The following is a 23,349-nucleotide window of genomic DNA, read 5'->3' as shown; positions in this document are numbered from 1 at the left end:
TAGACTTTTATGACACAAGACGTGCATCTCCTCTATAGGAATCATCAATTCATTAAACTGTACTAACCCATTTCCCATATGGCATGGGGCTAGGAAGGAGCATGCTTTAACGTCATGAAATATTAAACCATGAAGCAGAGGTGGTTTACCAATGCAGAGAAGCGGGCAATGTGGCACATCAGGAAAGAGCAGGCACAATAGAATAAGGAACAGAACAGGAAAGGCTGGGCATTCCTAATGTGTACAAACAGGGAAAGGAACCAACAACTGGATAAACACACCGGGGTACCGTTAGGGTTGTACACAGGTAAGACCAACCTCCTAGAGCAATATGGAACCTCAGCGTCCCTGTGCAAATTATTCTTTCCAATCTTTCAAATCCCATGTAATGCTAGGTTAGAATTTTGTAAAGCGCCTGGTTACTCCGATTCAGAGTGTTGCTGTGCTGGATTCCATCTGAGAGCTTGGTAGAAAACCAACCGAGTACTGACTAATAACCTAAGGATTGTCCGAAGAACCAGTTTTCATTTGTTTTCTAAATAGCACTTCAGAAGGTTCCAGTCCTAGACTCGGAGTGAGCCAGTTCCAGAGTTTTGCAGCCAGAAAGCTAAAGGAACTACCTCCCAGATATACTCTGTGTATTTTTGGAATCACTGTCCAGGCATTCCCTGAAGATCGGAGGCATCGACTAGGAAGATCGCGTTTGATCAGGGGAAGAGGTGGTGAGGACCAATTCTCTCAACGAAGCAGTGCTTCAAAAGAGATTCTATCCTTGATGGGAAGCCAATGGAGCTTAACAAAGGCTGTGCCTATGGACGAGCGTCTTGGAATATTCAGGAGCCTATCGGCAGCAGCATTTTGCACCCTTTGAAGCGTTTTCAGCCTGCCCTTAGAGCCCTAGATAAAGCATGTTGCAGTAGTCAATACGCAACACCACAAGTCTTGGATTACAGAACGGTTGCAGCAGAATTGTGTATCTAAACTAGAGCACAAATGAGGATTGTGCTTACCTACAAGAGGCTAGTCCATATGGATGCACCTGGAAATAAGAAGGGGATTACAAGGTGAGTGGCAATAGCACACTACCTGACTACAGACCACACAAGACAAAGGATGTGGGAGATATTATCTCCTGGAACTTGGGAGCCAACCCTTGTACACATGGAATACAATATACAGAGGTGGACAAGCAGCATTTTTACCAGACACTAAAAGGCCAAGAATACAAGGCAGGGAGCAGCAAAAAAACTGCTCTAAGTAAACCAGCACAGGTAGGCAGAACAAATGCGAGCACATGACCAACAAGACAGAAGAGCAAAACTAAAGAACCAACTGAGGAGGGCAAGCACTAGGAACCACACAAAGTAGCAAGGCGTGGTAAGCAGAATCATACTAGAAAGTGTAACCGTTAGGCAGGGGCAAAGTTGAAGACTAAATATATAAGGAAAAGGACAGGTAGACAATCGGGAACAGGCAAGAGACTGGGCCTGCAAGGTTGACTGCAAGAGGGAAATCACAAGCAATTGCTAGATAACACTAGAAGCAAAATCCCTGGAGAGCAGACTCCGTAGCAAAGACCACCAACAAAATGAATAAAAAATGGACAACATGATCAGCAACAGAGATACAAGACAGAAAGCATGTGGAAAAAGGGTCAAAATAGGAACACATTAGAAAGGGCGCAGTCAGGGGGTACACCTCAATATGGATAGTAGAAGTGAGACAAACTAGAAAAGATGAGATTATTGAATGTACATGTGGAGGCAGGGGGGAAAGTTGATAGTAAAACAATTTGAGAAGTGGTACTTTGAGGTGAGAGTAGCATTGAGTGATGAATGTGAGAGAAAGAAAAAGGATGACTAGTGATACTAAGTGGTTAAAATGCAGATGGGATGTAGCTGAGAGAATTCATTATATGCAGGTGAGAGGAAAATGAGTGAAGATGACGGCGGTGGAGATGGGAGGGAAACTGGGAGAAATAAAGGCTAGACTGAGACCGAGAGAGTTGAGAGAATGAGTACAGCATATTTGCTGGGAAGATGTAAACCATGGGTAAGAGGTGTGCAAATTTTAGTTGCAGGTAACTGGTAAATTGGAAGAAGTATGTATATTCATATGAATGTATTGTGTATGTGAATGTATTGCATGCAATTTGGAGTGGGCAATAAATTCTACTCCAATGGTGGAGTTTGCTGAGTTTTGCTCACTCTGTTACAGTTGTAATGCGGAGTTCCGTACAACTCCGTCAATAGCCATGTGGCAGTTTTTTCTTGCATGCGGCTTGCCAACGGTAAGTTGTCAAGTACGTGTGAATTTGCGTCCCCTAGCATGATTTTTGGTTGAAAACAGCATCCTGGTGAGATTTTTTCAACACGGGCTGTCGCTAGAGAAGCTGATGGTTCAAGTAGAAAATCTACTTGAGCAGCAAAGAACCGGTGCTCTCTGCCTATCGCCGGTCACACTGATTTTGTAGCACAGATCAGTGTGTAGCGCAACTTACCGAATTCCGCCCACTCGTGGAAATCTATGTAATCTCACTGAATTTTTATGTAACTCTGGGAGCTCTGCCCACCCTTAGGTGCAATAGGAGGTGAAGGTGGAGTTAAAATGAAAACTTTAAGGAAAAGAGTGAAGTGTAACAGGTCAAGGGGGAAAAGGTAAAAAGTGAGAAGAATGACAGAATGAGCTGGAGGTGAGTAGAAGAGAAGGAGATAAGAGGCAGCAGTGGGGGTCAGACATGGAATGAGGTTGAGGTGGTGAAAGAATGAACAATGTGATTGCATTATAGAAGGAGAAATGGAGGTGATGCTTTGGCAATGTAGTTTGCAATAGCTCAAAAAATAGTGCTATCTGTGAGTTGCTTATAACCCTATGTCCAGCATTGCAGGCCATCAATATTTCACTGCTGATTGCTCCTCTGAGTGCACATAAGTATGTATTTCAAATGCACTCAGCATATTCAGTCTAGCTGTCCCCATGTCTGTCTGTTACCCTCTGCCTGTAAGCCATCCAGATGTGGTCCTCTGTCATTCTTTTAAACCGTAATAAGTGCATGCTGTGGCACTGTGGCAAAATGGACAGACTAAATTGCTGTATTGGTTGTAAAAGGATGATGGGTAGCCTCGGATCATGACATTATCTGTAACAGAGGTATGAACTGGTGCCCGAAAGTGAAATCTATAGCAGTCAGTAGCCGTGACACTTTGAGCAAGCACAAGAATAATAGTAAGCCCAGCAAAATCTGTTGCACACTGAATATCCTTTTCTTATTTGGACTGAAACTCTTTGATGCCTGTAGGTTGTTTGATTCATTTGATAATCCCATTATTAGCAGTTTCCTGGAATATATGAGCACCATGAAATATTCAAGCAGCACATATATTTCAAAGGACCGCCACTGTATGGAAGCACTGTTGACACATAATCCTGTCTGCCGGAAAATAAAATAACACCACAAGGTTAGCTGCTCTTCTGCAATGAGACCTTCAGTTGTAATTGGGTTTTGCTTTCTGGCAAATATATTTTATGGACTAATCCATGATGTGCTGATTCCAAGAAAGAATGCTTCTGAAGACTGTGGCAGTCCTGGAAGAACTAGGAGTTCCCTTCAGATTGATCTGCAAGACCCAGGGAGCACTAATTTTAAGTGGAAAGTTTGGTTTTGCCCCATTTCTTTCGAAATTGTCTTAGTAGTGGCCCCAATAAAGGAACCTGGATTGCAACATTCTGCAATGTGGGGTGGAATTTATGTAGCACATGCAATCATATAAACATCACATACCATAACTGGTATTCGAAGGCAGAGCTTAGAAATTAACCCAGGTCTCCTGGACTATTCGTTGCTAAGCCACATCTCATCCAAAACAGACCAGGATTCTTCAGTAGAGGTGTGCAGGTGATGCCTCACCAGGTGTATTCTATAACAAGCCAAACACAACTTGAAACTGCACACCAGAAGGAGGGAAAAGAATCAAAAGGTGAAGGTGGAGCAGATTACCTTTTCTCATCTTAGTGAATGGATTTGATTCGCATCGCCACTTTTCTTTTACAGACACCTGCTAAATGACCTTTTCTTAGGAGCTCTGTTCTTTGACACTCCTGAGAACAGAGGGTCACACCCTGTCCGCACTGGAGTTCCCATTTTGTAACTCCAGACATAAGCCGGTTCTGTAAAGCACAGGTTGCATCGGCGATCTCTGTGCACCAATTACAGATGAAACCGGGTAGAATTTGTAGATCCATCTGTAGATCTACAAGGCTTCCTGCAGAGATGGCTTTCTTAGTTTAGTTCAGCGAGAGCTTCATGTGCCCTTTGATCTAAAGTTATAGCAATAGAACTTTGCTGTCAGGTGTTGTGTGGACTTCTGAAGTAGAAGGGACAATTTTGTCTTTCCCGAGCCCATGTTGGCACTCTTGTGTTGCAGAGACAGATGTTACAAGAAACCATGTCGTAGGAATGGACCTTCAATTCTCAAGACTGGATGCTATCACTTTTTGTCAGAATTAAGAGTTATATCATCTATGTAATGTACTGTAACAGCTACACCTGATTTACTTGTTTTGACATGTTTTGTCTTACTTCAGGGTGGTTTTGCCTCAACTGATGAGATGTGTCTTGCATTGCTTCTCTACTATCCCAGCAATAACATCTCTCAGTGCTTGAGCTCCCTGGATTACTCCAATGTCTCGTCATTGGTTGGCCCAGATATACTCAGGTATGTTTGTGTTGCCATCTTGTAATGATCTAAAAAAAACAAATGAGTTATTGTTAATGATTCCAAAACTTCCTGTGGTGCTCCTTGTTCTAAGAGGTGATTCGCCAACTCAGAGACCTGCTGTTCTGCAGTTACATTTTAAACAAGCTCTGGCAAAGACAATAGGCCCTACTTGAATGTGATGGCACATGGAAAAATAGACAGATGCAAATTCTGCTCGCATACCATTGCACATGAAAGTGATACCTATTGGTTTTGCAAACCAATTCAACTAATAACACTTTTTAAGGACCAGGCCCACAATTACCCACACACTGTTTTTGTTGAGCACATACAGAAGATAAGTGAACAAAGTGATTCTGGAAATGTTAAGAAGTTAAATACATGTCAAACACAAGACTATGGGCCATATGTAGGTAAATTACATTTACCGATTCTAAAATACCGAATTTTACCGATTTCGGTATTTTAGAATCGGTAAATGCAATGTAGGTAACAAAATACCGATTCGGTAAGTGTCGGTATTTTAGAATCGGTATTTACTGATTCGGTAATGGTAACCTGTATCTCATTGATTCCTATGGGCCAGGAGGCCCATAGGAATCAATGGGAAGCCAGTTACCATTACCGAATCGGTAAATACCGATTCGGTAATGGGGGGAGCTCAATCAAGGGTGGCAGGGTGTCACATTGACACCCTGTTGCACCCCTGATTCCTGCATGTGTGCACATGTGGCACACATACATGCCCTAAGGGCATGTATGTCTGCCACATTGCACACGGCAAAGTGCACAAAAATGCTTTTTCACACCTATTCGTCATTTACCATCAACTATTAGTTGGTGGTAAATAACGAATCCACACAACACCCACACACTCCCCCTACATCTCATTTCATGATTTGGTATTTACCGAATCGGTAAAATTACCGATTCGGTAATTTTACCGATTCGGTAGATTACCGAATCATGAAATTGTCCCCCTACATAGCAAAAGCCTAAATACCGGTCGGTAACGGTATATTTACCGAAAATCGGCCGTTACCGACCGGTATTAGGCTACCTACATGAGGCCCTTTGCCTTGCCCAGCAACTAAAAGGTATGCCTCCTTTCCACATACGTTCATCAAAACTGCACATGATAATGGCAACCTCTAGCTGCAAAAAGTACAGAAGTTCCCTAAAAATATAGAGTATGTGCAGGATGCATAACAAGTGCAGGATGCATAACCAGTACATGCATGCATATGGACCCAATTCGGGTGTGAGATTGCTGATGTTTTAAGCCAAACACCTTTATTTTAGGAGTCTGTCACCTAAGTTAAAGCCAAAGCGAAACATACATTCCCCTGACTTTTATCCGAAACTTCTCAGTTGTTTAGTTTCAAAATGTTGGAATGTATGGAAGTATTTGGGCTTGCAACCAGATCTGAGTCCTGTAGACCTTGCAGCCATGTTCATGATGGCCTGAAGTTTAAAACTGGAAAAGTAAGCCTGTAAAATGAGGACCCAATTGTTCCTGCAGTAGTAGGAAAGGCAGCTGAACCCCTTCAAGCTGAAGTAAAACTCTCAGGGGAGAGCATGGGGCTCATCCATGGTGAGGCCCTCTGGTGCAGGGTCCCTCCTAGGAAGACCCAGGAGCATGTTTTCATGGAGAATGGAGGCTGGGGCTCAACCGCAGTAGCAGCAGAGTTGGTTTCACTTTCTCTGCTGCTGAATTCCCAAATCCCTCCACACATCAAAGGCCCCTTATGAGGCCAAGCATTGTGCAAAAGGTTACACTTACTAGCAGTACAGAAGGTATTGACAATGTGTTCTAGATGTAGCTCACGAAGTGCATTTCGGTGTCAGAAGTGTATAGCAATCTGTCACCCTCATTAGATGCAATCAATGATGTTACCAGTGATGTAATCAATGATGTAATTTGAGGTGCCAGTGATGCTATCAATGACGTGATTGAACATGTCGTGGGTGATGAAATATGTAAGGTCAATTACAGTGCATGGCAGGAGGTTTTAGGTTAATATTTTTTGACATCTTTACCCTACTATAGCCTCACTTTGACCTTTCTTTATTTCAGTGATATCTCTAACTGTTGGGTTTTTCAGTAAATTTCTACCTAAAGTAGTAAAATATTTCTATCATACCTAAGTGTATATAGTAGACACTTCTCTAAAGTGACAAAATGCAGTTTATATATGGTGTGGTTGTGCAACCTCACCATGTAATAAACGTACTCCCCTCAATTGGGTCCAGTCAGGTGTAATTATAAAACCGTAGCTTAATACTGGGTACCTGTGGCTTTGAGCAGTCGGGCTTCAACAAAGCAACTAGTGCAAAGCCTTTAGAACTAATGACCTTTGGATAAGAAAGAAACAGGTCTCAAAAGAAATTCAACGCAATTTTATAAAGATATATATTTTAATTTTTTTTAGACAACAAAACAAACCAGAGGGTACCTGTGAAATAGATTTTTAAACAAATCATAAAATCTTGCTTTCCCCTCAAAATGCAAACTAGAATTTGCAGTTACTGCAATTACAGGTTACTTTGAAAACTTTTTATAAAGTTGTGTTTGGCTACTCCAGCCAGCTATGGATGATCAACTCAGGCAGGGAGTGAGTCATGGAGACCAGCAATTCTTAGCTGGGCAGTCACTCTGCAGTCAAAGCAGTCTCCTGTCCAGTTCCAAGCTCTAAGTGCATACCACCATAGACGTCAATGGAGTGGTCCTTATCCACGGGATACATGGTGCTGAAGATTCTGAGGATGCTCATATGGTCATCAAGGGTCTGTCTGGTGCCACCCCTTGATCTAGGAGTATGGTGGTGTGACTTTGGCCAAGGAAGATAATGTCCCTTGAAGTCCAGATGAAGTTCAGCTAAAACCCATTTGCCACTGGTCTTGGCTCATAGCAAAACCAGCAGTTCCCTTTGACTGTGGCTAATGTCCTTCAATGGGCGACCAAACACACTTCGACAACTGTCGGAGGTCCAGCAAACTAGGGTGCAACTTTTGATGTTCATGGTTCGGTCTCTCAGGCTGCAGATTCAGCAGTCGTCAGACTACCAACTTTACCATGGCGACTTCTTTGTGGCCCTGGAGGTGTAACGAGAAGTCAGCAAACTGACTGTTCACCCCTTCTGTCTAGGGTTCAGGACGACTTTTCCACAAGCAGGGAACCACAGGAATAGTCATCTCATTGCTACCCTAAGAGCAACATGTGCAGTCTCTCTTTGATGGGCCCAGGGAACAGCAGGGCAGTCCTTCTGATGCTTCTCCAGTACATACATTATCAGAGGTCTGGGTGCCAGGGGTGCCACTTTTATGGCCACAACTTTCCTTCAGGAGATGCAGTGAAATTGGTCCAGGTTGGGGCTGAATGCCCTCCTCCCTGGACAAATTGCACCAGGCCCCAGGGATGAGGTACCAAGGATGGAAACCAGTCAAGAAGGGACCACATTCCCTTTCCCCAATCCGTCGGTCACCAGTGCTGAAATTGGCCAAGGGAGGAAACCTTATAGCCAGCTCCCACAAAAAAGCTTTCTTTGCCCCAAGATATGGGGTCCCTGGGGCCAAAATTTTCCTGGGGAGAGAGGGCTGCATCTCCCTTATAATAAAGCTGGTCCAGGGCCATAATCAGCAAGGGAATGGGACAGTGTGCCTCCCTTGCCCCTGTAAAATGCACCCGGTCCAAGGGATGGAGTTACCTGGGGCCAAAATTGGCCCCAGGGAGGGGGTCCTGTCCCTGAAAAGTGCACCTGCTATGGAGGATGTGGTGCCCAGGGCTGAAATCAGCATTGGAATGCCGGTCATGTGCCCCTGCCCCATAAAAATCACACCTGGGCCAATGTAACCATTTTTGACTATTGAGCACAAGCACATAAGCACTGGTCAGTAGTGTCCTAAGGCCAACAAAAATGATTTCGGCAAAAAGTGGAGGGAAAAAGGCAAAATGTTTGGGGGTGACCCTGCAGAGGGCCAGGTCCAACACTATATTTAACACCAGTCGTAGTTGACATGACCTCACACACCTATTGACCAGCGGTGACATAACAGAATCTACTTCTTTTGACATACATAGCCCCACATCAGACTCCTAGTTATTATAACGTGACTGAGAAGAGCAATATAAAACCAGGTGTAGTGTCTTCAGAGCCTTGAGTAGGATTGTGCTGCTTCCTTGGCAAACCCTTTGATCAGGGACAACCGTGTCTCAGGAAAGAAAGGACATCAGAAGTAGCAGGTGCTGCCTCTGCCCACCTCAGTGATGTCCGTATTGTACGGATAGCTTTAGAGGAGCTGGTCTAGCTTTGATATAAGCAGCTAGCCTCAGGTGCTGAAGGACTTCAGGAACCTGAGCCCTAATTTGAGGGCTTTGTTCGTAGAGCTCCTAATGGTTCATTTGACCTTTAGTTCTCTATTCATAATATGTTCATAATAAAACCAATAGAGAACCAGTGACTTGTTTAACCGATCTGTCTTTTGTTTTCCAACAGGCCCTCTGCCTTGAACCTCCTGCCCTGGACCCCTGAGAATATTACATTGCTGCAGAGGATCACAAAGGAAGCACTTCAGTATAATGAAGTGTTACAATATAATGTAAGTTCTCTTCTATTCCCATTTCAAGAATTACAACTATCTGTGAATGGTGGTATATAGATACACATATATTATAAATTAATGTTCATTAACCTAAGCAAGCACGCCTTGTCAGCTGGAGTGCTCTATCAAAGAAGGCAAGGTGCTGTGGAAAATTTATAATTTCCTCGATCAATATGGGTTTTCCTTCATGTCAAGAATAAACCATTTTAAGAGGCATGCTCTATAAAGAGGGCATGATTGTGCAGGGTCCACTGAAGAGTTCTGGCATAAGCATGAGCCTCCATGTCTTCAGGTTGAAATGCATGTTCACTGAACTCCCTCTTCAATTGAATCACATACATGTACTTTCAGTCCAGCGCTGCACTATTGGGGAAATACGGGCCTTTAATTTTATTCAATGTTGGCATTTGGGGAGTACCTATACTCATCAGAGTTTCATTGATCTTCTAGACAAGGTCCCAAAGAGACCTCATCAGCCTTGCCCAGCAGTGACATTGTAGCAAATTTAAACACGAGGAAGGTTTTATGTCTCTTCAGACGTCTAAATGAACTATAATGAAATCATGTTTTCTAGAGTAGCTGAGGTGAGATCTTACTACTTGATGCAGAACATTGTGTGTAGCAGAGTTTTGGGTCCCTTGAAACCGTTTCAGAATCCCTGGAGGGAAGCCTATAAACATATCTGACTTTTTCATGACCACATAGTCAATCTTATGGGCACCTGTGTGCATCTAAATAAGAGTCATCACCCTTCAAGTCCCCATGGATACTCCTTCCTGGTCTTCATCAGATCCTAATACAACCAATGAGGTGAAACTGGCTTCACTCACTTCTACTCTTGATTCTTGCCCCATGCATCAATCGAAGAGTCATTAACAGTATTACTCTAACATTGACCACCTTGTGAAATTCCTAACTTCTTTCAAGAAAGGTGCTGACTGCTTGGAAAGCACATTTTGTCTCACCTGTTGTAAAGAAAAAAAAACCCAGAGCTTGACCCTCCTTATCAAATTATCTACCTATCCCCTTACTCATTATCCATGCCAAACTAGCAGAATCTGTTGTAAACAATCAGTTGATGAATTATCTAGAACGTCATCCTTTCCACCTTGCTCAATCTGGGTTTCATAAAAACATATTTACTGAAACTGTTGTGGCAAAGGCCTCCAATGACATCCACTTGATCATAGATGATGAAGTGGCAGCCTTGATACTGCTTGACCTATTGGCTTCATTTGACACCATCTGTGCCATCCTACTAGAGCTGATCTGGTTTGGTCTCAAGGAGACAGTTTACAACTGGCTTGCTTCCTTTTTGCAAGATCAGTCAAGCAGTACTCCAGTTACTCCGTCCCTCAAGAAAAGATTAATGCAACCCTTAATATCTATGCTTGACTATTGTAACTCTCTACTGCTTGGCCTTCAAAATGTTATATTGCCAAGACTTCAAATGGTAGAAAGTGGAGCAACTTTCTTAATCCTGGGGCTGAACAGAAGATCTGGTATCTCCAAATACCTGCTTCAATTTTATCAATTTTATTGGTCTTGTTGTCTAAAAATGTGTTTATAGAATAGTGTCTGTCATGAAGCCTTTGTTACTTCTACCCAGTAAGCTACATGTCTTCCTTATTCTCCTGGTACCTTCCTATGTGAATCTTCCATTCTAATACACATCACTTGAAAGCTTTAGCAGAGACCTGTGAAAGTTAAATTAAATCTGTTCATCGAGCACATCAATGCAGGGAACGGGCACACCGCTCACATCACACCTCGGTATAACAAATAATTAAACATCAGAGGGAACAATAGTCCCACCTTATGTTTGCTCAAGTAGCATGGGAAAGGCGGGGGCAAAAGGGATGGATAACTTAAACAACAAACCACCAGCAGGAACAATAAAACTACCATCTACCCAATAACCTGTGTGGTAGGTGAGACTGAGATCACAAGGAAAGCAGGCTCAACAGCATGAATAGGGTGTTGAGCGCCTCCATGCCAGAAATCTTTTCTTGTTTCTTAGGGTCATATTTATGAGCCTCTTGCGCCACCATAGCATCACTTTTTGTGACATTACAGTGGCGCAAATCATAAAATATTATCGGAGGTCACCCAAAACCACTTTGCATAGCTTTGAATGGTCTCATAGATATGGAATAAGACAAAGCGCTGCAAATCGCTGTGTTGCCTTACTCTGCATGGGTGTTACGGTGGGTATTCTTATGCAAAATCCATGGATTTTGAAGCGTCCCAAGATTAACAAATCCATGTAAACCTGGGGATGCACCAAAACCTTATGCCTCCCCAGGTAAGGCATAGTGAGGAGGAATAACTTTCTCCTTGTTTTTTCCTCTTCATGTGTTGCATTCTGAATCATACATGGAAAGAGGAAAACACCGTCCAAGATTGTTTTGGTGCAGGAAGGTGCTCCTTCCTGCACTTAAACAATCCTGCTCACAACACTGTGTTGGTGTTGGGCTGCCAAAATGATGCCAGTGCTGAGGGAAAGGATAGGTATTCACTGTATTAGATGAATACAATGCAATCCAGCCCTTTCACTTTGACACAGCTAGGCAAGGTGACTTGCTGCGCTGCCCTATGCCAAAATCCCATAAATGAGGCCCTTAGTATTCATTTAGGTGCGGTAGGCCTGCGGTTTTCAGCCGTTTAATATATATATATATATATATATATATATATATATATATATATATATATTTTTATTATTTTGAAGTCTGCTGCTTTTTCTAGGTAATTCAACTTGGATCCTGTAAAAGCAGGATCTCATACAACTAAACATCATATTTTTTAAACTAGTGGCAGCATGCCTATTTATCTCTTAATATGTCATGTTTGTCATGTAAACAATAACTGAGCTAGCACCAAGAATTCTCTTGCCCCCCCCACTTCTGGTTATATGGGTGACCATGTCTATCATTTGTTTGCATAGTACTTATCACCCTAAGTGGGATGGGTATGCTTACTGTACTGTGCCACTAGATTCAAGCTAGCCTGGTTGATGAGGGGTGATACCCCGATAACAGTCCTAGGGGACGCGCGACTGCTGTGCTACTAAGTTCTGGGCTGACGCTACTTTTCTGCATGATCTCGCTGCCGTGAGGGGAACGGCACCTTGGGTTAGAAGGCTCCCAGCTCCCGCCGTGAGGGAAACGGTTTCTGGTGGCGAAGGGACTTCATCCCCCATAACACCCTGCATGGCGCCAACAATCCGCATCACCAGAGGGCGCCGGAGGCCCTCTTAAGCAGCACTCAACCCACGCAGCGCGGGACGCGCGACTGCTGTGCTACTAAGTTCTGGGCTGACGCTACTTTTCTGCATGATCTCGCTGCCGTGGGGGGAACGGCACCTTGGGTTAGAAGGCTCCCAGCTCCCGCCGTGAGGGAAACTGCTTCTGGTGGTGAAGGGACTTCATCCCCCATAACACCCTGCATGGCGCCAACAATCCGCATCACCAGAGGGTGCCGGAGACCCTCTTAAGCAGCACTCAACCCACGCAGCGCGGGACTCGCGCAGGGGTTCCCGGGCAAAGCCCGGGTCAAGGCGGGCCCGTCCGCGCCTGTCAAAGCCCGTATAAGCCTGGGCTGGGCCACCCCTCCAACATCTTCAGATGGGTAAGCGCAAGCACATGGGTAATTCTGATAAGGGGGGGGTTTAAAAGCCAAAATACCCAGGAAGTCTCCTTCCATAATTTCCTACCTAACTTCCGCTGTGGGTGCTTTGAACAAAGAAATAGCTAATGCGGAAAAAGAACTAGGTTTGGACAAAAGCGCTGTTCCCAGGGAAGGGTCTACGACGTCAGCGGCTATGGAATCTGCCCATGTACCCTTGGAACCTGTGGCAGTGATTAATGCTTCTAAACCATTGACTGATGTGCCCGCTCCTACCTTGGGCAACTTGGGTGGTTCGCCTAGCCCACAGAGCTGCTACAATCCCCCATGTGAAAGGGGCCTTATGGATGGGTTGTCTGACGCAAAACTCACTCAAAGAAAAAAATCTATAAAGTGTCCCAAAGGCTCTAAGTCAAACACATCTAGGGCTTACCCAGGAATCGATGAACCCACTCAACAGTCCCTGCAGTTCCTCATTGAGGACATTTTCAGTACAAGATTTGAATCTATGCTGACCACTATTGCCAAGAACATTATTGACACTATGAATTCCTATGTGGCTGACCTCAAAGTGTGACCACTTAAATACTATTATGGACTCCCGTCTGAGAAACGATTTGTGTCCTACGACTAATATTGATGTGACGCCAGTAGTAACTGGGCTAGCTACTAGAGGGATTAATCAATCGAGTGCCCTGTTGCCATCTTTGGGGAGAGGTGGTTCTGTGAATCTGGGGGATAGGATGGATCCCCCTCCCATTGTAAGACAAGGTTCCCAATGTTGCCCCAGGTACTGATCTCACGCAATCTAGATGGTCGACTATAGCAATAAGGGGGAATTCTGAGTTTCATAACAATTCCATTCTTAACTATAATAGGATCGATCTCCCCCCTGAAGCTACCTCTCGTTGCGGTTCTTGTGGGGGTTCCTTCTCTTGAGCACCCCGATCAAGAATCAACAAATGGTTTGTTGCGTAAAACAAGAAGTTGGTGTAATCACTATTGTACGGGTCCTCCTGAAATCTCAGACCATATTATTATGGCAAGACGATTGTCGTGGGTGGGCAACCAGCCTAAAAATATTGCAGGAGACTTTTTAATAGTAAATTTCAACAAACCTGATCTAGCGGATAGGTTGTTTTGGGATGCTACTGTTCTAAAAGCAGACGGTATAAGGGCCGTCCCTTTGGGCTATTTCTTCCCGCCAACAAACACAGGGTACTCCTACAGTAGGTCACAGGTCAATATTAAACCCCATTTGCCGCAGCGTCGGCGTAGACCAGTAACCAGAGATTCTAGTTCTGCAAGATCGGGAGGAGTTGGTCCCCTGTCTCCATATACTACAAGTGCGCGGTCAGGGCCTGAGGAGGTGGGTTTACCATTGACTAATAGATTTTCTCCCTTAAGCATGTTGGACTCAAATGACTGACTCCCTTTGTCTGAGGTCACCCCTCCTCCTCCTACACCTAATGACTTGGAGGGTTTAGGCATTGGGAGTGAAAATTGTCTATCTACCATGCCCCGTATTATTTGTCCGGAAGTAGTTACTGGTGATGCAAATTCATTAAAATGCAGATTCATCAGCTGGAATATTGCGTGCTTAAGAAGCAAAAGAGAATCCCCAGTGGCTAGAATTTATAAAATCTTTTGATATAATTGCCATTGCCTGGGATAAGGGGGAGAACTTCTGGTTGGATGATTTTAGCTCCTTTTTTTATACTAGCCCAAGCAACTCCAGCTGGAAGAGCAAAGGGTGGGCTCATGTTACTCTTATCTTTTAACTTACAGGGATCCATAAATAGCATTGTTACAGACTCAATTAATTGCCTGGCAATAGAAATTTGTTTTACCACTCATCCTAAGATACTTTTGGTGAATTTTTATAATTCTGGGGAAATTGACCACAGGAATCAACATTTGATCAATTTGAACTCCTTTATAGAAAATTATAGGGTTTTGCAAATTACCTTGTTTTAAGTTGTGCTTATGGGTGATTTTAACATCCATCCTTGTCACCTAAATTGTTGTATTGAAGATGGTTTTGGTCATAACTTTGCTTCAACACCCCATTTTGAACATACAGTGGAGGGGGAGGGCCTAGAGTCTCTCCTGGCTGATGCTGACCTCTTTGAACCCGGTTTTGCCAATATCCTTGATCGGTGCTCAACATTTAAATCTAAAACTAAAGATACTATTATTGATTACATTTTTTTGTCTCCGATGTTATTAGCCAAAGTAGTCTTCTACAATGCCAGGGAATCGTCCTTTAGTGACCATAACCCTGTCATTTTTGGAACTAGATAAAAGCTGCAGCCTATTAACTGGTGGCAAAGTGCAAGGGGAATATTCTAACATGCGTTAACCACATGAGCACAAAAGACTCTATTCTTGGAGCATTCGAGGGTATTTGTAATCAAATAGCCAGTGATCTTACAGTTAAGTACAAACCGAGAGTGGTACATGGACCAAAGTGGTTTGATAGTAAATACTCACATGCCCATCGCCTTTTAAATCATGCCCTGAAAATCAAACCACGGGATAGGGTCTTGATCGCTGATCTGCGTAAACAGTACAAGTTGGCAATTAACAAGCGGAAAGCAGAGATTAAGGCCGAGGCTTGGCACGCATTGCTATCAGTAGATGTAATTAGGGACAGCTCAAAATTTTGGGGAATCATTAATACACCTTTCTTTACCGGCTCGGATAATGAGACTCAGGACTCATATCACCGAGGCCCAATGGCTGTCTCATTTTAAGGCAATATATGCCTCCCCTGAGAACTTGGACTTGTTTCCTAGTTCATTACCTATTCAATCCCGAGTTCCACTTGTGTTCTGTGCAGAGGAAGTGGAGATAGCTATAAGGGAGACTATTAGTGACGAGGCCCCCGGTCCTGACTCTGTACCAGCAGATTTATTCAAAAGTGAACCTAAATTTTGGGCCAAGATCCTGGCTAATGTCGCTGGCTCCCCAGGGTTCCCTGCATCGTGGTCCCGTTCAACTATTATTCCAATTTTCAAGAAGGGACAGAGGGGACCCGCGGTGCTACAGACCTATATCCTTGATCGATTCTTCCGTGAAGATTTTAGGTAAAATAATTTTAATGAAAATTTCAGATTGGGCCACTGAGAAGAATATTATTTCTGACCTACAATATGGGTTCAGGAAACGCAGAAGCACCACTGATCAGTGCCTTAATTTGTCATTATTAATTAGCAAATACACCGTGGCAAAGGAAGGCTGTATAAGATGGCATTTATGGACTTCTCCTCAGCATTTGACCTGGTTAACAGGTCAAAGCTGTGGACCATCCTGTTGGACAAAGGTCTTGACCCTCCCTTAGTGCATTTTCTGGCCGATCTTCATCAAGATCTTTCCGCCTCGGTCAGAATCTCACGGGATGGCAAATGTTCAAGTTCCTTTAGATCCGCCCGTGGAGTTCGACAAGGGTGTATTCTGGCTCCTGTTCTTTTTACTTTGTATATTAACGATATAGACCCCTTTTAACAGCGACTTTGGATATTCCGCGTGTAGGAAACTGTTCTATTACGGTTTTCCTATACGCGGATGGCGCAGTCCTTGTAGCACGTACAGCGGTGGGTCTCCAGCGGCTTTTAGACGCCTTTGGGGCCCACATGCAGTCGCTGGATCTAGTTGTGAATAATAGCAAGTCCCATATCCTGTCAATCGCTAGTAAGACAAAGCCCCACCTTTTTTATTGTAATGATCAAGAGGTGACCTCTGACTCCTCCTTTACCTATTTAGGGGTAGTCTTTGATAAGTTCTCTTGGATACCGCAACAGAAAATTAAAAAGAACTCTTATTACTCGTTCTGCTTTAGGATTAATGGGGTTTGCTAAACGCTTGGGGGCTAGACCAAATAAGAGTATATTGAAAATGTATAGCGCAAAGTGCGTAGCTATTGCGACCTATGGTTCCTCTATATGGGGCTTCAAAGAACAGCCTGGCATTCAAATAGCCGAAAATAATTTTTTACGTAGCCTTTTATCAGTCCCACAATCTACGCCAGTCTTTTCTATACATCAGGAACTTGGGATTGGTTACATTTCAGACATTTTGAGCCTAGCTCCGTTGCTTTGCTGGCTCAAAATGTGGTTAAATCCTGAGCTGACTTTGAATCATAAGATCCTAAGTGACTGCGCACAATTAGACAACTCCAATAAAATTAAGTGGCTAACTTATGTTAAAAGTGGGTTAACCAAACTGGGGCGGCCTGAGCTATTTGAAGCCCCTGAAAAGATACAGAAGGAGGATGTCCTGTGGGTGAAATGGAATTTTAAGAATTTGTTGTCTGCAGAACGGGAGGAACTAGAGTTGCAGAAACCTTCCGTTAGGGCACATTTTTTAAAGAAAACAAATATTTGTATTGAACCCTATTTGATAACGGTAAATATTCCCTACCATCGTTGGCTTTTAACCAGGTTTCGCTTTAACTTGGTTCCTTTTTTATTAGGCGATTTTCAGGAGTGGCGTAATCCAGAGTATGCTATCCCCTGTAAGTGTGATAATTTCTCTACCCAGAATACCCTTCACTTCATGATGTTTTGTCCTTTCTATACCAACATTCGGAATAAGTATTTAATTCCAATTTTGAAAGGTAAGGGTTTTCTGCAGGCTAGACCAGCACTACTCTATCTTCAGTTACTAAGTTCACCTTGGGATATTTTTAATATTGCTTGCTTTTTGGTCGCTGCTATGCGGTCCAAAAAGAAAAAAAAAAACAGACTCCTGATTATTGTTTAGACTTTTAAATGATATAATGTAAATATAGTTCTGCGTATTTGTAAGTTTGACTGAAGGATCGTTTTTTAGGAATATAATGTTTTAAGTAATTAGCAGATCACCCCAAACTTCTGAACCTGGCCTATTTGCACATAGCACCTTTTTATGAAGCATTTTTGTACGTAGGGTTATCTTCGGTATACCCTATGATTGTATTGAATGATATGTTTGCACTTTATTTCGTATGCGTTTTTTGCACTATGCACTTTAAAAAAAATTATTTTGCTGGTATGTATCATGGGAAAGGGTAACGTGAAATCTTGTTCCCTAATTTACTCGCATTTTGTATTCTTTTTTATATATGCCCAGAAAAGCATTAACCTCATAAGATGAAATATAGGAAAAGTCATTGGTAGTTTTGCACCCTAATATTTGTATGTTTTTATCTTGAATTTTTATTTTAACCGGTTTAGTAATTCACTATGAGTTGGTAGATGATATTCTGTACTATCAATTTTAACTGTAATATATGATTGATCGAATTCACTTTTATGACATTAAGTTGTCGAATAAAGTATTTGATTGATTGAACAGTCCTAGGATGCTGGTTTCTGCTCAAGGGAGGACCTGGCTTGGCAGTTCGGCCTGGACTGTTCCCATGAGGAGCAGGGTAAAGACTGATTTACATATGGCTGGGTCTGGAGCATAACAATGATGGATTCAACCGAGATCTTTTGACTGGGGGTGAATGTTTGATTTCCTCTGCATTCCGTCCATCCTTTGTTTGCAGAGCACATATGCAACCTCAGCAGGACTCCACACGACTTAACTGAAATAGTGAATCTTTAGGAAGTGCAGTGCCAGGACTTCAGCATTTTCTTACTTTGATAATCGTGAGAATCTCAAGACCCAGACTTAGCAAGGCCTGAATGCATTCACCTGATGTTTCATTTCAGCCTCTGGTGAATCATAGCTATAGTCACAATTTATTATACGTTTTGTGTCACTTCATAGCTGTTCCTTTTTCAGAGGTTTGTAACTCAAAATCCCCAATTTTTATACTTTTTTACCTTTCAAATGTTTGTCTGACCCAGGTTACTTTGTGGCCATTTTATCCAAATGAATCTCCATATCTGAAAATCTATACTTTTTGTTAACTGTCGTGGCAGTAATATCACTTCGGGAGTTCTGCTACTCTGGATTCATCCTGCAGCTCCCAGCAGGAACTCCCAATTTATCATCCCTCAATTGTTCATCTGTTGCACACAGATCATAAGTATATTGGGAGCCATGTTGCCTGGTGTGAAAATAATCTTGTATTTCCTGCCTACATACGGTCCCCATGGCTCTACCCTCCTTGGGTGGAATATTTATGAAAGTTGGCCATTTATGAGATGGCACCATCACTTTTAGGCCTCAATGCAGTATATCTTCCCCGAAGCTGATCATTCACTGGAGTCCGATATTAGAAGTCCTCTCTCCTGGCCTTGTACCTCCTAGTGCCAGCTCATCCTGCTGCCACAGTGACCAGCTTTCAGGAGGCCATCTTGTAGTCCACAATTCACTGCAAGAGACATGCATACACTCGGTGGTGATGCCTCTATCAGTATCACACTTGGGTAGCTGGGATGCTCATCGGGCACTACTGTGCACCTGGCCGTACCTCAGGGGTGCGGTTCCAATAAACGCAGCAGCCTGGGCACTTGGATTTTCCTTGGAAGCAAAATGTGGTTGGGTAATTGATATTTCCATTTAAGGGGGCATTCATCCACTTACGCAAATTAAGGGCACAGACGGCTAGCATTCATTAATTTGCCTGATGTTTTAGTGTTTCTTAATGATGGTAAGGTCTTACCCTTCCTTGACCTCTCATGGTAATGGATATTGAATGGATAGGGTCCTATAAGAGGTTTAGTAAGTACTTGGTGACAGAAGCATATCCCTGAAGTGGTCAGAGAAAGTTAGTTTCCTGTGGTGACCCCGGAATGAACAAACATGGACAGTCCAACAAATAGTGTCATTATGGAAGGAGAGGCAGAAGAGGTTGCAGACAGTGATCAGAATCCACAAACCTCTGACTCAGATTGTGGGGCTCCAGTGTTGGAGTAAGAAATTCAGTAGATATATGGTTCATAAATGGTGTAACGAGGCTTCTTTTGGACCTCAGGCAAGCAAGAAAAATGGAGGCGCCATCCCTGAGCTTGGAAGTAAAATCGGCTTTAATTGGGGTTCAGTGCTCCCTCAGCCTCCTGGAACATGGTGCCACTTAGACCCTAGCCCATATGCTTGCCTTTGGGTGTAATGGGTGCACACAGGCTTGCCATGGGTGACCCAACAGAACACCCACTGCAAGCATCTGCTTTGCGGACATGCTTCCAGTAGGCAAGTATTCTGACAATAGGTGATATCAGTGGGAGCTTCAGAGCCTGCAGCATGGCTCAAAGCATATAACTAGAGGAAGACCCGGCAAGATCATGTGCCCCAGATGAAACCGTATACAGAAAGAAACTAGCAATACTAAACTACCCTAAAAACTAACAGCTAAAAGAAGGTGCAAACCCTGGGGAATTGACAATATGCCCAAGAACCAAGGGCATAGCATCTGTGCTGTAGTGTACAGCACACATCAGTGCATCTGACCTGTATGGCCCTCCTGCTTTTGTGTATGCAAAGGAATTTGAACTGGAAGGGTATGCTTCAGGTACAAATGCAATCCTGGACCTCACCCAATGAACTTTGCACCATGGTGGGAGACTATGTATTGTGTGAAGCAACCCATTTGTGTGCCAGCACAGCAGATAAAACCATCAGCAAGCCAGTCCTAGCAGATATAGTTCCCTGCAGCACATTTGGAGGCTGCTTTATGTTGAAGTAAATCTTTGTAACTCTAAATGTGACTAATGCCTCCTTTACTTAGTCTACAGGAAGAAACACTTTATATGGGTACCCCTAAAGTCAGGATCACTGAAATAAAATGGCGGTGTTGCATTGACTGTGCCCATACGGTTTATTTATCGTTTGTGTATGTTTCCTGTTTTTAGGACAACTAGTTTAGTCAACTCATTTATTAAATACCAGTTGGTAATTTACTGCTCCCAGAGTCAACATGCAAGTACTCAAAGAGGGGAAATGTCTTTATTTTATTATTACTACTTCTTTCAATGTGTGCTACATTCTGCAGCACATATAGACAGAAGAATATGCCTCGCAGGATTGCTTTTGTGCAGGAAGGGACACCTTCCTGCACAAAGAAAATCCTGCATGCCACGTGCATGGTGCAAGGGTTCCTGCGTTGGTGCTAGGCTGCCAAAAGGCAGGAACACACTGTATTGCCTTAAATACGGCACATTTCTGCATTTTCCCTATCACTCAGTGTAGCAAAGTGACTTGCTGCGCTCCACTGCATCACATTCCTGTAAATAAGCCCCTTGGGTAATAACTCACTAGGTATTGGAACACCTTTCACAATGTCACAAAGGAGGTTAAAAGTCAGCCCCATACTACACATCTTCACGTCTCCTGCACATTGTGACCAAGTCACCAAACTTCTAAAACTATTGGAGTCAGGGTGAGTCATAGAAAAATATCTTTTTGATTTGTAATTTGGAGAACACGGATACAATGGGATCTTTAAGGGAGCCATGAAGAATTCATAAACGGGGATATTTAACATGAAAGCGCACTCACATGGTAATTTTGCTTTAGATAGTCTGATGCAAAGGCCTTTGGGGGTATTAAAGTGCACTGAATTTAAGCCCGAAAGGGGCCAGCAACTAACCACCTTCACCAAGAAGGGATTTGTGAAACTTATCACTGGCAGGTGAGATGGCTGATGTATGGGCTTTGTGAGAACTAACTCTGTCCACTCTGTTTTCTGCTTTCAGGGATCCCGCTCATTGACTTCTGGCTACATTCGCAATGTCACCGACCCACCAGTGACTCCCTGCAACAGCCCAGAATCCACCAGTCCTGCTTCAACTACATCAAAGTCGCCATTCACAAGTCCAGCTAACACCGGGCACAGCTCATCTACAGGACCATGTCGGCTCCCGCTGTTTTTTTCCCTGTCAGTGCTCTCTGTGAAATTTCTATTTTTCTATTTCTAGAGGTTAAACATATGCATGGAACAGTCCAAATAGGCAGAGTTTAAGGCCAATAGGAATAAGATGTTCACTTACAAACAGATATATATATATATATATATATATATAACACTTTGCCATACATTATCCATGTATCGGGAACAGACGAATGCAGACCCAGAAGTTGGTGCAAAGTTTATTGAATGCACTGCACCTCCGCTATGACTTGTTTCGGCCTACAGGAGGCCTTGATCTAGACGCGCAAGAGGAGTGCTTCCATACTTTTAAAGTGCGATAACGTGTGACAACACGCATTGCGTAGACATAGTTCCTCAGATCACATTAGTGAGGTAACCGTAAAACATTCATGGTGTTTTAACTTAAATACATATGAGCAATTAACTTAATAAATATTCTTTATTGCATAAATATTTAAAACAAGGCAATGTAATTAAAATCATGAATAAAAACCTTCAATAAATAAAAGCTTCTATTCCTAATTACTGTGCATGTTAAGACGGATATGGGACCAATATGAAACGAAAGGGGAGGAATTGTTACTGCAAGTGCATATTAAGAACAACACATCGTAAAACAATGTATACAGTCCCGATTACTGCTGTTGGACCACAGGGTCACCTTTGAGTCCTAAATTCCTGGAATGTTAAGTGCCAATGCAGATATATTTCGCCCAAGTGTTGACAAAGTGCAAGTGCTAGATAAAGTGCCACCCTAATAAACCAGCTACGGTTAATGTGCAAAAGTGCTGAATAGAATTTTAAAAAAGGGGTTTCAGGGGCAGACCAGAGAAATATACAATATAGGAGATGGTGCAAATAAGGTAAGATAGCTACAAGCAGGTGCAGAAGTCCTCACTGGAGTTGAGGCCCTGTGGCGTCTTGGTATCCAACTCCAGGATATACCTGGTTTCCAGTTCACGAAGCAAGGCTTCCCAATTGCCACCCCTTCTAAGGGGTAAGACAGCATCCACCTCAAAGTACTGTAGATGGTCCAGACTAATGTGGTGGGAGTATTTAAAATGTCTGGCAACCGGGTAGGATGCATCACTGTTCATAGCCCTGATGTGCTGGAGTATTCTCTTGTAGACCTGCAGTTTGGTACTCCCTACATAATGCAGGCCACACGAACACTCCAGCACATACACTGCATACTGTTTTGCACGTGCCCATCTTGGTCATGGGCACTGGATCAACCTTGAAAGTTGTTTTACTAGTACCATACTTGCAAGAGGTACAGATAACAAACCCCTTTCTGGAATTTAACCAGGTTTTGGTCGTGGTAATTTCTGGGCTACTCTTTACCAAGGTATCGTACATGGAGAGTGCTTTCCTGAAGGTTATACTAGGGGTTTTGGAGAGCAGATCCACGAGTACTGGATTATTGCATACAGTACCCAATTCTTGTTAAATATCCTGCGTAGGGACTGGTGTTGGTTGTGGGTCAAAATCAATGTGGTAGGTTGATCAGACATAGCAGTTGTTGTATCAACTGACCTAGCTTTATTGACTAGTGCATCAGGTCTGGGGATTAGGCACCTTTTCTTAATGGCATTATCA

General features: G+C 43.1%; 1 protein-coding gene across 1 annotated transcript in view; it reads left to right on the top strand.

Annotated features, from left to right (window-relative positions):
• The window catches only part of LOC146813101 (putative DBH-like monooxygenase protein 2), a 138,608-nt gene extending 116,350 nt beyond the window's left edge, over positions 1 to 22,258 (top strand). The window contains exons 11-13 of the mRNA XM_085620075.1: positions 4,585 to 4,715; positions 9,215 to 9,317; positions 21,575 to 22,258. Coding sequence (XP_085476201.1) covers positions 4,585 to 4,715; positions 9,215 to 9,317; positions 21,575 to 21,796 — 456 coding nt within the window. The 3' untranslated portion in view covers positions 21,797 to 22,258. The remainder of the gene's footprint in view (positions 1 to 4,584; positions 4,716 to 9,214; positions 9,318 to 21,574) is intronic.
• The last annotated feature ends 1,091 nt before the right edge of the window (positions 22,259 to 23,349 follow it).

Source organism: Triturus cristatus, chromosome 7, assembly GCF_964204655.1.
Source record: "Triturus cristatus chromosome 7, aTriCri1.1, whole genome shotgun sequence".
Classification (NCBI taxonomy): domain Eukaryota; kingdom Metazoa; phylum Chordata; class Amphibia; order Caudata; family Salamandridae; genus Triturus; species Triturus cristatus.
The sequence above is the reverse complement of the archived record's forward strand: the minus strand, read 5'-3'. Positions and strand labels throughout refer to the sequence as shown.